This window comes from Xiphophorus couchianus, chromosome 10 (assembly GCF_001444195.1).
Source record: "Xiphophorus couchianus chromosome 10, X_couchianus-1.0, whole genome shotgun sequence".
In the NCBI taxonomy this organism is placed as follows: domain Eukaryota; kingdom Metazoa; phylum Chordata; class Actinopteri; order Cyprinodontiformes; family Poeciliidae; genus Xiphophorus; species Xiphophorus couchianus.
In genome coordinates this window covers 1586014-1599394 of record NC_040237.1, presented here as the reverse complement: position 1 = coordinate 1599394, position 13381 = coordinate 1586014, and the positions used below count along the sequence as shown (strand labels likewise).

Here is a 13381-nt window from a genome sequence, read left to right as displayed (position 1 = left end):
CCTTCACTAAAACAAAGGAGGCAACAACACTGGCTTGCATTCATTTATATGGCTGCCTTGGGCAAGCAACCTTCATATTTGCTTCGTTTCATGTCTCCAGTCTGGTGTGGACATAATACTCACCCATCACATCAGCTTCTTCTAAATTTGTCCAAAATCTGCTCAGAAATTGTTTAAAAAAACAGCTTTTTCATACAAAGATCCTCTACAATTTGTTTCTGGAGTAATTTGGAAAAGTCATTAAAATACAGCAATTTATTCCCATCAATGAATTTTAAATTCTTCTTAAAAGCTGTTGAAATGCTACACTGAAACCCTTTTAAATTATTTTATGAACTCTTAATACTACATTCTATTTTTGGTATTTTTATTTTCTGAATAGTCAAGCAAATATTATGTTTTAATTGTCTGTACTTTTTAGTTATTGATGCATACACAACACACCGGTGAGCCTCTTGACCAGGTCTCCCTTGAAAAAAAGAAGTTTTATCTCAAGCGACTTCCTAGTAAAATAATGGTTAAAACAAATATACAGAGATAAAAGAAACCAACTGCTTGCATACTTAATCTACCAGCAATTTACAGAGACCAGTTGCTCCGAATGTTTGATGTGGGACTCTGCATACCTTGAATAGATAATTCTCTTGGAGTCTTAGGATTGGTCCTGGAAGATGAAGCTAACTGATAGTCAGAGAGGAGACAGAAGATAAGTTGAATATGCTTTTTTTTAAAAGAGCTTTAATCTTAAAACTGCCATAACAGTTTTCTCAAATGCTTTTTATGTACCATTAAACAGCCACTGTTGGCATTGGGAAGTCATTTGTACAGAAACCAATGATTTACATGAGAAATTGAGATAAGAGACAACATGTCACCAATGGTCTTCCTAAAACCTAAAATGTCACAGTCATTGTGTGATCTTACAGTAAAGTGCTGCAAAAAGTACAAATATTAGTGATTGAAGAGAATATTATTCTTTTGATTTACCTTAATTTTATAACAGTTATCCTGACCAGAAAGATTTGACATACTTTCTTACACACAGAAATAATAAACACTGCCTTCTGCTTGCATTTATGCCATAAATAACCACCAGCTGCATAAATGAGCACCCATACCACTAACCTAGCAATGTGTGTGGGTAATAAATAAAGAATGAATGGATACTATGCTACCAGTTATACTTTCTAATAACCTCTCAACCTTTTACTAATCTCTTATGGGTGTCCACTCACTTGATTCAGTTTCGCAAGACAAAAGAAACTTGTCGCTGCCTTTTGTCAGTCTCTGAGCTCAGACTGTGTTCTCAGCCACTGATTCATTATCATCAGTCATAGACGGATATCATATTGAAATGTGAATTTGTAGAAAAGTGAAAACTTCAAAGCAATTGAAGGCTAAGTGCTAGTGAGACAATTCTTCCATTTTACAAGTTAAAAAACGTCAAACCAACAATGTTGGAATCAGTTGGATAAGATTTTATCTGATATTAACTGCCCACCTTTCTTCGAATTATTTAAAACCTAATTCAGCTAAAATGAAGAGTCTGTCTTGCTAGCTGTTAGCCTTGTACGATTTCTTCCCTTTGACTCCAGGTCAGTTTGCCCCTTTGTCAATTTCTACCCTCATTTTTTGCTTCCACTTTGACAATTTGTTCCTCCTTGATGGTATATGTTATTCTTTGGAGACATAACCACATTACTGTTGTATGCTGTAAATAAATTATATAAAACTACTTTGTCATAAGTAGTAAAAACAGAAACAACATATCCTCAGAACAGTTTGGTACTAAAAGACTAAAACTGCACAGGTACAGAACGGTGAAGGGGCAACATACAGAACCTTTCACTTTTCTATGTGACATATCTCTGCAACATAAGTTAAAAAAGCAAAGATGGTCCATAGAATTTCAGAGAAAATTTCCTATTACAAACAGTATTTGCATGTCCTGTTAATAAATATAAACCCACTTAGTGGTAACAGTGTAAGAATGGTATACACCACTGCTGCTTAATGATGTCAAAGCTTCTACAGTATTAGACTCACGTTACAATGTTTTTCTACTTTGGGTCAGTTACTACATACCGAAATAATTTCTATTTGCTACATACCAAGATTTTAAGGGTTTCTTATTGAAAAAGCTCACTGCCTTTGAGAAATACAGAAACGTGAATAATTTTTCCTTAATCAATCAATCAATCAAATTTTATTTGTATAGCCCATTTCAGCAAGTGCTTTACATCATAACAAACACAAAAACACAAAGTCATGCAACATAGAATCAACAATCAAAACATTACAATGTTTTGATTGTTGTGCCATCATTAAATTTGTAATTGATTACGTTTCAAATCCAACTCTAAACAGGTGGGTTTTTAGTCTAGATGTAAAGAAACTCAGTGTTTCAGCTGTTTTACAGTTTTCTGGAAGTTTGTTCCAAATTTGTGGTGCATAGATGCTGAAAGCTGCTTCTCCTCGTTTGGTTCTGGTTCTGGGGATGCAGAGCAGAACCAGAACCAGAAGACCTGAGAGGTCTGGAAGGTTGATACAGCAACAGCAGATCTTTAATGTATTGTGGTGCTAAGCCGTTCAGTGATTTGTAAACTAACAACAGTATTTTAAAGTCTATTCTTTGAGCTACAGGGAGCCAGTGGAGGGACTTTAAAACTGGTGTTATGTGCTCTATCTTCCTGGTTTTAGTGAGAACGCGATCAGCAGCATTCTGGATCAGCTGCAGCTGTTTAATTGATTTGTTGGACAGACCTGTGAAGACGCTGTTGCAGTAATCAATGCAACTAAAGATAAACGCATGGATGAGTTTCTCTAGATCTTGCTGGGACATTAGTCTTCTAGTCCTGGAGATTAATACTTGGTAGAATTGCTTTTCAATCTGTATGACTTCAGGTCAAACGTTTTGAGTATGTTTCCATCAGCTTCACACAAAGGTTTGCTATAAATTATTCCCGTTTCTCATGACAGACCCAGCTGCTGTAACCTTCTCAGGTTTGTAGACTCTCTTGCCAGCACAAGACTTTTCAGCTCTGCCCATAAATTTTCTATGTGACTGCAGTCAGGGTTTTGTAGCTGGGAGTCCAAAAGACTGACTTTGTTTTCTGTAGCAATGCTTATTATGGCCAAACACTTTGCTTTTAGTTCAGAGCACATAACATGTCTCCAGAAAAATAAAGGTATTTGCATTAACAAACTGTAATCTGGATTTTTATGTTGCTTTTGGAGTAACAAATGCCTCTCCTATACCAACATTTAAGCAAATGTTGGTATAAGACACATTTCTCTGCAGATATTGACACTCTATTCAGTCTTTTGCTTTTGTTCCAGTGTTGATGCTCTCATTTCACACCAAAACATTTCTTTCTGTACCAAAGGATGAACCACACTTCTGAAGGTCTGCAATTCTCTTCCAGATATCTTGCCTGAGTTCCTTTGACTTTCCAATGACACATAAAAAATAAAGTAATTACTTTTTTTTCTCACTATGCAACAAGAGAACAGAAAACAAAGTTCGATGTGACCATAGGAAAAGTTTAGTTTGATTTAATGTAAGATGGTGAGAAAAACTGTTAAACTTCTAAGGTGCATTTAAATATTTGGTTTCAGCTGCATATCTCTTTATATTTATCATCTTTACCATTTGTATGCATTTTAGATCTGTGCTTCTGTTTCTCTGTAAAAAGCATAGATGTGTGGTGGGTTGAGTGGCTGCAGAAAGAGGGGCCACATGTAGCCATCACTGCTAGCACCTTTAATTTGTGAATAAATAAATCTGTCTTGTGCATGCAAGCATATGAGTTCTTCCAACTGAAATGGTCAGGAAACAGTTAGGAAAATCTTTGCACCAGTTTCAAATGTATTTTTTCTTTTATCAATGTTAAAATGGTTTTAATCATAAAGCTTTATTCATAACCTGTTTTGGTACCTGCTGCAGTTTCTGCTGTGACATTGTTTTTACCTCATGCCCATGAACTTCCCATAAAAGCCTGCCTGGCTTTGAGCCTAAAGCCTTACTCCCTTCTGAACTGTAAAATAAGGCATTTATCTAGTGCTGCCCATGGAAGTATCAAGTTGAAGTATGGTGCTGGAGCTCGCCTGTAAATTATAAAACCCCGGTGTTTGGTTTGTTTGCGCTTGTGTGTGCTGACTGTGGGAGAGACATCGGGGTGGTGCTTCTTCTCTTCTCCTCCTCCTCCTCCTCTCTCTTTCTCTCTCTTTCCATCCCTGGATCTCAGCGTTCCCTGGGGTGTGTCCACTATGGAAGTGCCTCTCCTCTCCTTTCCTGTTCCTGCTGCTGTTGATGCCGCCTCCTCTCTCTGCTCTGCTCTGCCTCCATATCTGCATCAGCTGCAGCGCTTGCTCTTGCTTCAACCCCCCTCCACCCCTCCCTTCACCTTTCTTACTCCAATCAAACGGAATATTTTCTTAATCCAATCTGTCTTTTTAGTAAGTATGTATAAGTGAGTTTCAGGAGGGGCCAGCCGCTGTTCGTCACTTTGGAGTATCTAGGACCGGATGGGTAGGAGCCCTGGTCTCTCACCGCAGCCTAAGCGAGCCTCCCCTCCTTTCATCCTGCTTTCCTCTCTCGCTTCCTCTCCGTCTCTCTCCTTCAGTCTGCAGCCTCCGACAGCAACCGCCGCATCATTTTTCAGAGCAGCTGCCCCCTCCCTCTCTCTCTCTCTCTCTCTCTTTCTCTCACCCACCCCTTTCCTCGCCTCTTCTCTCTCTCTCTCTCCGTCACCCCTTCTGCTGTTCGCACCTCCGTGGGAATGCAGAGGAGGGTAGACAACTCGCAGAATCGTCATTTTAAAATATGTTTTATATATTTTTTTTCTCCCCTCTATCATCAAGACGGGGAACTGAGACGTGCGGGAAATAATCCGATCGGGGGTGGCCAGTGCCTGGAGACTGGACCTGGATCAGCTGGATTTTGCCAGCAACAAACATCACCCCCTCTTCAGTCTTCTTGCCAGATCGCTTCAGGTCCGTTCTGAGCCGCATCGTTTCAGATTCGTGGCTTTCTCCCGGCTTGGATTATTCTAAATATTATACCGTCATCTGAAACGAGTGGTCTTACCTTTGAGAGGGGCTTTTAGGTGAAAAGTTGAGACAACCTGCAAAGACAAGTGACAACGGCACGCTTTTTTTCTCTGTATATATTTAAATATAGAGAGTGAGAGGAACTCGTCTGACATCTAGGAGCGAAAGAGGTTTGCTTTTTTTTTTTTTTTTTTTTTAAGGACCTCCATGCGGCCGATAATCATCCAGTGTACAGAGGAAAAGGCTGCAGCCGCGTCCTGGCTCGATGTTGGTGTTAGTGCGCTCACATTCACATGGATTTACAGCTCCAGTCTGAAGGATCGATATGAATATTTGGGACGCCTTTTTAACACTGGAGTGAAACATCCTCGGATTTATCACCGCTTCATTTGCGCCGCACTACAGTGAAGCGCCCTTTCCCCCTCCTCCTTACCCTTCCTCCTCCTACTTGGCTCACCTGCCCATAACCTGTATGCTCCTGGGAAGTTGGAATATCATCATGCGTTTGTGTTCTTATTGCGTGAGCGTTTGAATGTGAGCGTATGAGTGTGTGTGAGAGAGTTTGGTTACTTGTCCGCCAGAGGGAGTGTAGGTTATGTTGCTTTTGAATGCATTTGAGTGCAGAGCCAGCTTTTAATTAGAACGTGACTGTGAGTGGATTGTGTCTGCTTGGTTTTTCCATCTGTGCATGTCGGTATTCAAGCTGTAAACATACTGTGTGTACGCTTGTAAAATGTGCAGCATCCCTTCTCCACCCCATCTTCTTTACATATGCCTATGTATCATTAGGCCACCTGTTTGACCTCCGAAACACTCTGACAGACAAAAAGAGAGAAAAAAAAGCTGTGGCAGGATGAGTGAGCGTTCTGGTGCAAGCACTCTGGCAGCCATGACGCTGGAGGAGCCAGGGGCTGAACAAGCATCCCCCAGAGCCCCGGGCCCTCTGCGCTGTGGTCCGTGTGCTGTGTGGCCTCGCCAGCAGACCTGGCTGTGTGCTGTACCCCTGGTGATGGGATTTGTGGGATTGGGACTCAGTCTCATGCTGCTCAAATGGATTGTGGTTGGCTCTGTGCAAGATTATGTCCCCACAGATCTGGTTGATCCCAAAAGTATCAATGGCCAAGACCCCATATTTCTCTCAAAACCCAGTGCCATGCCCAAGGGGCCTGACGTTTCCACTGCTACCACGTCTTTAGCCACATCCACAACTGCAATGGTTTCAACGACCACGCCGCTCGCAGCGGATGGTACCGCCCCAGTACCAAGAACTCGATCTGGTCCACCAGCAAACCACTCAGCAAATGGCAGCAGCGCCAATGGGGACAGCAACCGAGCCCCGCATCTGCACAATCGAGTCGGAACCCGAGTCAGTGGGACCGCAGTCACCACCGCTGCTACCCGTGCCACCCGTCTCACCCCAGCGCCCAGTGGTAAGGAGGTCACACCTCGCGGTACTGTCAAGAAGGGAAGCAGCACTTCCAATGGACGGAACGGAGCTGCCAACTCAAAACCGGGACAGATTCCTCCTACTATCACCACCACCACATCCACCACCACGACGGCGACTGCTAAGAACAACGCCAAGGTACAGCCGACCACAACTTCTCAGCCGGCAGCTCCGATGAAGCCCACGTCCCGCTGGAATCATGGGCGCCAAGGGAAGGGCCCTGTCACACGCCCACACCACCGCTTCAGAACTCGTAAGTCCAGATTTTTGGGTCACAGGTGCTGGTAAGAGTGAGTGTAGTGCTGTGAGGTTATGTGTGCAACTTGTCATGAGTGTGTGAGAAGAGCTCTTGGGCTTCTGTGGCAATAAGTACAGGGTTGCTGTGTAAAAGAACCCTATTATCTTTGGTACGCCTTATTACAGCTTAATCTCGTGGATTAATCACATTTATATTTCCTTCTTCATCCACATGGGTAGTGGATAGTCCAGTAGCTTAATATTAATCATATTCATTAGCACAAGCTGAAAAAGGTGCGTTCTCTGTGGTTTCACCCCATTCATCTTTAACTGCACCTTATACATTAATCTGATATGAATCTTACTTTCAGAGGGTTTTTCTTCCTTATTTCTACAATTGTAAAAGTACCTTTGAAGACAGCCCTTTATCTAACAGATAACATTTGGTTTTGTTGTTGCCAGATCTGAAATGTTGAAACTTTGCAATATGTGGTCTGACCAAGGTTGGTTTATTTATGTAATAAAAATAAATACCACAAGCTTGTAAGGTGTCAAGGTAGGAGAGAGTTTAGCTTTCACCTCCTGTCTTGAGGAATCAGATATAGCAAGGCCACATATCCTATTTAGCAGAATGTCGCAGGTTCTGCTTTACACTGCAGGGAGATACGGGGTGTGAGGCAGGAAGGGGGAGGCGCTGAGGGAAAGTAAGATGGATATGGGGAAGAGAATAGGGTATCAGAGGACAAGTGGAGAGGGAACAGAAACTGGAGGAAAGGAAGAGAAACCCTTTGAAAAACAGCAAAGTTAAAGAGGATGGCGAATGAAGGACTCGAATGCAAGGAGCATAACAAAGAAGGAGAACGAAGAGAGGGGGCTGCGAGATGAGAGGAAAAAACAGATGGAGGGGCCTAAGTAAGGGAAAGGCTTGAGGGAGATAGAGGGTACAAAGCAGGAGAGCTGAGAGTTTTGCATATGTTTTATTGTGCTAAAGAAAGAAGACTCCACAATTGTTAATTCCACAAGGAACATGTTTTCAACATCTTGCAAAATTTCTGTAAGATGTGGGTGGGGCAGGATGTGAGTGGTGTGATGAGTAGTGGATATGACTGTGTAGAAATGGTCTTTTTAGACTCTTTGACTCCTGACTTACATTTTCATCTCGGCTTCCTGTAAGAGGAGTCATCAAAGGGATGCAACATGAAATGGCTTTTCATTTAACAACAAAAAATGTGTTGAGATGAAAACTGAAACCTTGATTTCTCCACATTCCTCGTACAGATTAAATGTCTGCATTCACTATGTGCAACCCTCTCATTTATCAGCGGGATGTATCAGCAGCATTGATTCCACCAGCAAACAGTGATCAGGTGACAAGTTTTTATTTATTTTTTTATCCTAGGGCTAGATATTTTCAGCCAAGCCAGCTCTATATAGCCATAGACAGTCCTCAGACTCCTCCTGCAAAATAATCTGCTGCTCTGGAGTCAATTACATCACTTGCCAAAGAGCTGCCAAACAGCTGAAAGCTGCCAGAATGAGAAGCTCCCTCGGGTGAACATCAGGAAGCATCTGTTTGTGCTGTATACTATGAAAGGCCAAGGACCTCACACGATAACACATTCTTAGTAAACCGGATCTTTGTAACTAAAGGATTTAAAACATTAGAGATTTTTTTCTTCTTGTTCCTCAGTTTCTTTTACTGAGGGATAGCATTTCATTTTAGTCTCCTTGCTTTCGCTAATCACGTTGTCTATTATCAGTCTGCCAGTAGGCAACACTTCAGTATACCATAACACAACCAACAGAATCAATAGAAACCATTTCTTAGCATCTCTAATTAGTTTGTATTAGTTTTTTTTAGATATGGAAAACTAAAGGGATAGCTCAAAATTTGTGAAGTGAGGTTCTATGGAAACATTTTATATGATACTTGTATTAGAAACAATCAACCTTTTGGGATCTTCATGTCTTCTAAATCTTGATTAGCTGGGAGGCTGCACTACATCCACTGTAACATTTATTTAGATTTTAGACTTTAGCAAAATATATATAAAAAAACCCCTTACATTTTTAGTTTTTCAGTGCTGCTTTGGTGGAGAATCATATCTTGTTGCTGGTCTACTCTGCCTAGAACAATTGCTTGCAGTTGACCTCATCTGAAATGTTAAACCTGCTGGTTTTAGCTGACCAACTATTGTTTCAAAATGCCATTACTTTAATAAGAATGACTTATGGCTCACAGAGTTATTTGCAAGTCAATGACTCGAGGCGATTTACTGACTTTCCTTAGAGAGCTTTTTGAACTAATTTGGGTAATTAACTGAACTTAATGTACCGTTTGATAACTTGGACAATTTGGAGTGTTTGTGTGACTGAAGTGAATTTTCTTTTGCTCTTGTAAAGTTTCTCGGGACGACATTTGTGTGAGTTGGTGATGTATAAATAAACAGAAATGGAATTGATATGAAATATGTAAAGATAGCCGTGGAAACCTTTTTTCAGCTGAGTGACAACACAGAAACAGGCAGGGGAGGGTCAGCGGTGCTGGTTTATGCTCCATGAAACAAGAGAAAATCTTGACATTTAAATTGTTTTTGGACAGTGAAAGGCCATGTTGGTGTTGGTTCCTCTTTGACTAGCAATCAGCTTCAGCCTCTGTGTCAAATTAATCAGATTTGAACTCAGTGAAGAAGACGAGAGTTATCTGCTGCAGGTAAGATAATAACTGCTAATACCCTTTTGACAGAAATTTGCTACAAAAATTCTGAACTTCCTCTTTAAGGATGGCCATTTCAATCATCTCTACATACTCTATTTTTGTAGCACTTTCAAAAATGTAAAACAAATTGTAGATAGAAAACTTAAACAAGTTTGTAAAGCCTTTTATTACAGCTAGCTAGCTCACATGTAGTTAGGCTATAATAGATTCACTACACAAATCGAAATAGTTGTCTTGTTCCAAAATATTTTTGAATAATAATTTCCTATTTCTGTCTTTGTAAGTCTTTGTACAGCCCAGAATTTTCAAATGTCCTTTTTCAATGTGTACCATTTGAAGATGTAGAATTTGAAACCACTGAAAAATAATGTTATATTTAAAAGGATATAATTACCTTGAGAAAAACATATTATTTTTAGTGATGAATTGAAAGGTTACTGCACTGCTTGACCTTTGGTTGTGGCAAAAAAAAAAAAAAAGATCTTGCTGCCTGAGATTAAATAGGCAGCTCAAAACTGAAACAATTTAATCCACCAACAAACATGTTTGTTCTGTCTTTGTTTGTTGCAACAAAATGGGGATAACCTATTAATTTTTTATTTTATTGCTTGTTTTAAAACCACTACCTAGATCAAGAAACTTGCAAAGCAGTTTTTGTGGTTAATGTTTGTTGTATTGGTGTATTTACTTGTTGAAGTAAAGCCTAAGTTAAACAAATGAGTTTATAGTATCCTTTAGAAAAAAATAACAGTTAAGATCAGAGAAAATCAGAAATCAGTTACCAACCAGCTCATATTCATTTTCATTTAATGCTTTTGAAAAGCCTTCAGGATGTGCAGTGCAGCCAATCTAAAATGATACATATGAAAAGGCCTGCTTGATGATGAAATGTTCTGTAAAACATATCTTCAGGTGCATTTGTTTTTGCCTTCAGTAAAGTCATATCTTGGTTCATGTCCTGTGTTAGTACTTGCAGTGAGGTAAAGTCTCAGGTTTCAGGCAGTCTACACAATAAATCCATTAGGTGGTGGTAAGAGGATATTTTTTCTTGTAAAGATTGCTCTTGGTTAAAGTCTAAATTAGTCTGTGTTCTAAAAGACAAGCTTTGTCCGTTGGGGATAACAGAATATTCTACTTCGTCCTTTTGTTTTCTTTCGTCCTGTTCCTCCCTTTTTCCCTGTGGTTTATTGTGTCAGCTTGCTGTCATTGTGTTCCTCTGTCTATTTTTGCTCTGCTTTTTCGGCTTTCTCTTGTCCGTTATCCTGCAATAGCTAGCCCCGCCCACTTCATCACAACCCTCCGGGGCTGACTACTGACCAGTTCTCTGTCTAACAGGTCCGGAAAATCTCTAAGACCTGGGTATTACCCTAAATGAGATCTATAAGAGATAATCTATTCAAACTGGTGTCGAAAGCGATTCGTCTAGCTCTAACTACCTCCAATCCAGAAGTTACGACCCTTTTCAGTTAAGAAACAGTCAGCTGAGTAGCCCTCACAGCTGCATAATTCCAATAACCACTCCTGTTAACGGTAGCTCGCTTTCTAAAATATAACTTGCTCTTGGAACCGGCTAGATTAAATTTAGTGACTCGGATGTAAGTCCCTGGGTCGTTATTTTACTCTCGCCAAAGGAAATTATGAAGCCTCCTCTTTTCTAGAACCATGTACATTAGTTTTACCCTTATTAAAAGAACTGAAAAATGAATAAATGACTCGATTAATTCCAATGTCCACCAACCTCATTAGAATTTTAGAGTATGAATTTATTAAGCAAGCTTAAGCAGGGATATGTGACATACAAATCAATAATCAATTGTATATAATTCAAGAGCAGTGTAATATAATCAACATGTACAATCATACCCTCCTGTCTCTTTCCCTAACCTATGTCGCAGATTCTGAGATAGCTTTTTAGGAAGCGAGTTCAACTCATACCCAGTTGGTGGTGGATCTTTAGCAACAGAAACGTCCGAAAACCTTGGTCTGAGTCTTTATCCTTTGTGTGAAAAAATCCTCTTTAGAATAGAAGCAAAGTAGAGAGGGCTCAATTGCTTTTGAAAACCCAACTCTTTTATCCCTCCGGGACCTTTGTCCTTTCTCCAAGTCTGTTGCAATGTTTGGGTTGAGGTAAGACCGACGATCGAATCAGGAACCCGGGTTGGACGATTGGAACTTGTCTCCCTTTGGCGGCACGAAGCTTCAGCTTTCCCCGTGGCTCCAGGGTGTGGTCTGCTGTTGTTTCCTCGATCTGCTTCTTCGTGTTAGCTCTACTTCGGTGCCGCAGACAAAGAACAAGAACTTCTCCTTTTCCGTCTGCTTATATACAGTTCTCTGCCATGTATGTGTATGGGGAGTGTTAGTTTACGTGGTTTCCTGAACATCTGCTGATTTCACGGAAACCCCCGTCGGCCCCTCCTGTCTGCTGGCTGGGATGGAAAGTACCGTCCTTTCCTCAGCGTGTTGTTCTTAGCCAACCATACCGCCCCACCCATCCTGTGCGTCTGGCCATCTGTTCAGAACTGCTTGCGACAGCAGGAACTCACAAGTTACCCTTCTCCTTTTTCCCCCTTTTCCTTTTAACATTAAAAACTATGTGCCTTTCTCTGATTAACTTTTAAACACAGTCAAATATTAAAAACTATGTGCTGATTTCCATTAAGCATTAATCATAAGCATTAATCACCTCTTTCACTTATTATAAATCATCAAACCTTAATCATTTCATTGTTGTCATGTTATTACAGATCATGATTCGTACACTTCAGAATCATTCAGTGATTACTTACATACAGTCATTTTACCTATTGTATTCATACATGTTCAACTTAATCATTATCAAACACTCAATCATTATAAATCAAAACACAAGATTGCTTTATTTCTCTCAGGCTTTCATGCACCTGTTTCTGCGTGTACCTGGATAGATCTCAAACCCCCTACCAGTTTTCTTGACACCCCCTCCTTGAGATCGGACGGTGCTTCGCAGAAAACACAAAGTCCGAAGTCAAAAGAGGTCAAGTCCATCACCGCAATCAGCAGTCAAGATGTCCTGTTCGTAGCAGGCAACCGGAGATGATGATGGTGTCCAGGTATCCACAACCTCATACTCCGTCAGATTGGACGGTGGAGAAATCCAGCACTCGGCGTCCAACTGTGGAGGAAGTGGAGATCCTGCTGATCCGGGAGGGCTAATGTCCTCCAGGGAAGACTGCAGAAGCGAAGACAGATCCATCTCAGAGTCTGGCAGTGTCGGTGGGTTGTTACAGTATCCCTCCAACTCAGTCAGTAGATCCTGAAAATCCATATCGGTTGAAGGCGGATCTGGTGAAGGAGATGACACGAAGAGGGTGTCTTCTGTCTGGCACGCTTGGTGAGATGAACTGAGAATCTCAGTTTGGGTACCTTTTCTGTTAGTCGCACTGCTGGTTTGGCATCCGACATCGATAAACATATCCGGCGACATGGGACACGCTGGTGGAAGGTACTCGCCTACTGCCACAACTCGTCCATCGAGAAGGTGTAGAGTTGGCAGGCATTGTCGAGTAAGCTGGTGTTCCCATAACTTCTGAATCACGGGCAGCAGGAGTCCCGTGTGCATTGGAGATGTTGTAAGGTCGTCGTCTTCTTGGCCAAAGGCAGAGGTCCACACGATTTTGTGCACCCGTTCCAGGAATCGAGATGTGGAAGCCGCTATGTAAGGCAAATCTCTTTGCCCTGTGGCGCAGAGAATTGCCGTTACATCGGTGATACGGCTGCTCACGCAACGGTGACACCAGCGGGAGGACGATGCAACCCATATGAATCCATAGGATTCTGCGGCGATCCCACATCCCACACAGCAGGTTGGTGCCTGAGAAGAAACAGCAACCTAGGTAACTTCACGATTAGGGGTTTCGGATTAACAACAACACAACGAATATGCAAAA

At 41.3% G+C, this 13381-nt stretch overlaps 1 protein-coding gene across 1 annotated transcript in view; it reads left to right on the top strand.

Annotated features, from left to right (window-relative positions):
• The first annotated feature begins 4471 nt into the window (after window positions 1-4471).
• Window positions 4472-13381, top strand: part of nrg3b (neuregulin 3b) — a 271247-nt gene continuing 262337 nt past the window's right edge. Inside the window, exon 1 of the mRNA XM_028030068.1 lies at window positions 4472-6752. Within this exon, the coding sequence (XP_027885869.1) occupies window positions 5906-6752 (847 nt within the window). The 5' untranslated portion in view covers window positions 4472-5905. The remainder of the gene's footprint in view (window positions 6753-13381) is intronic.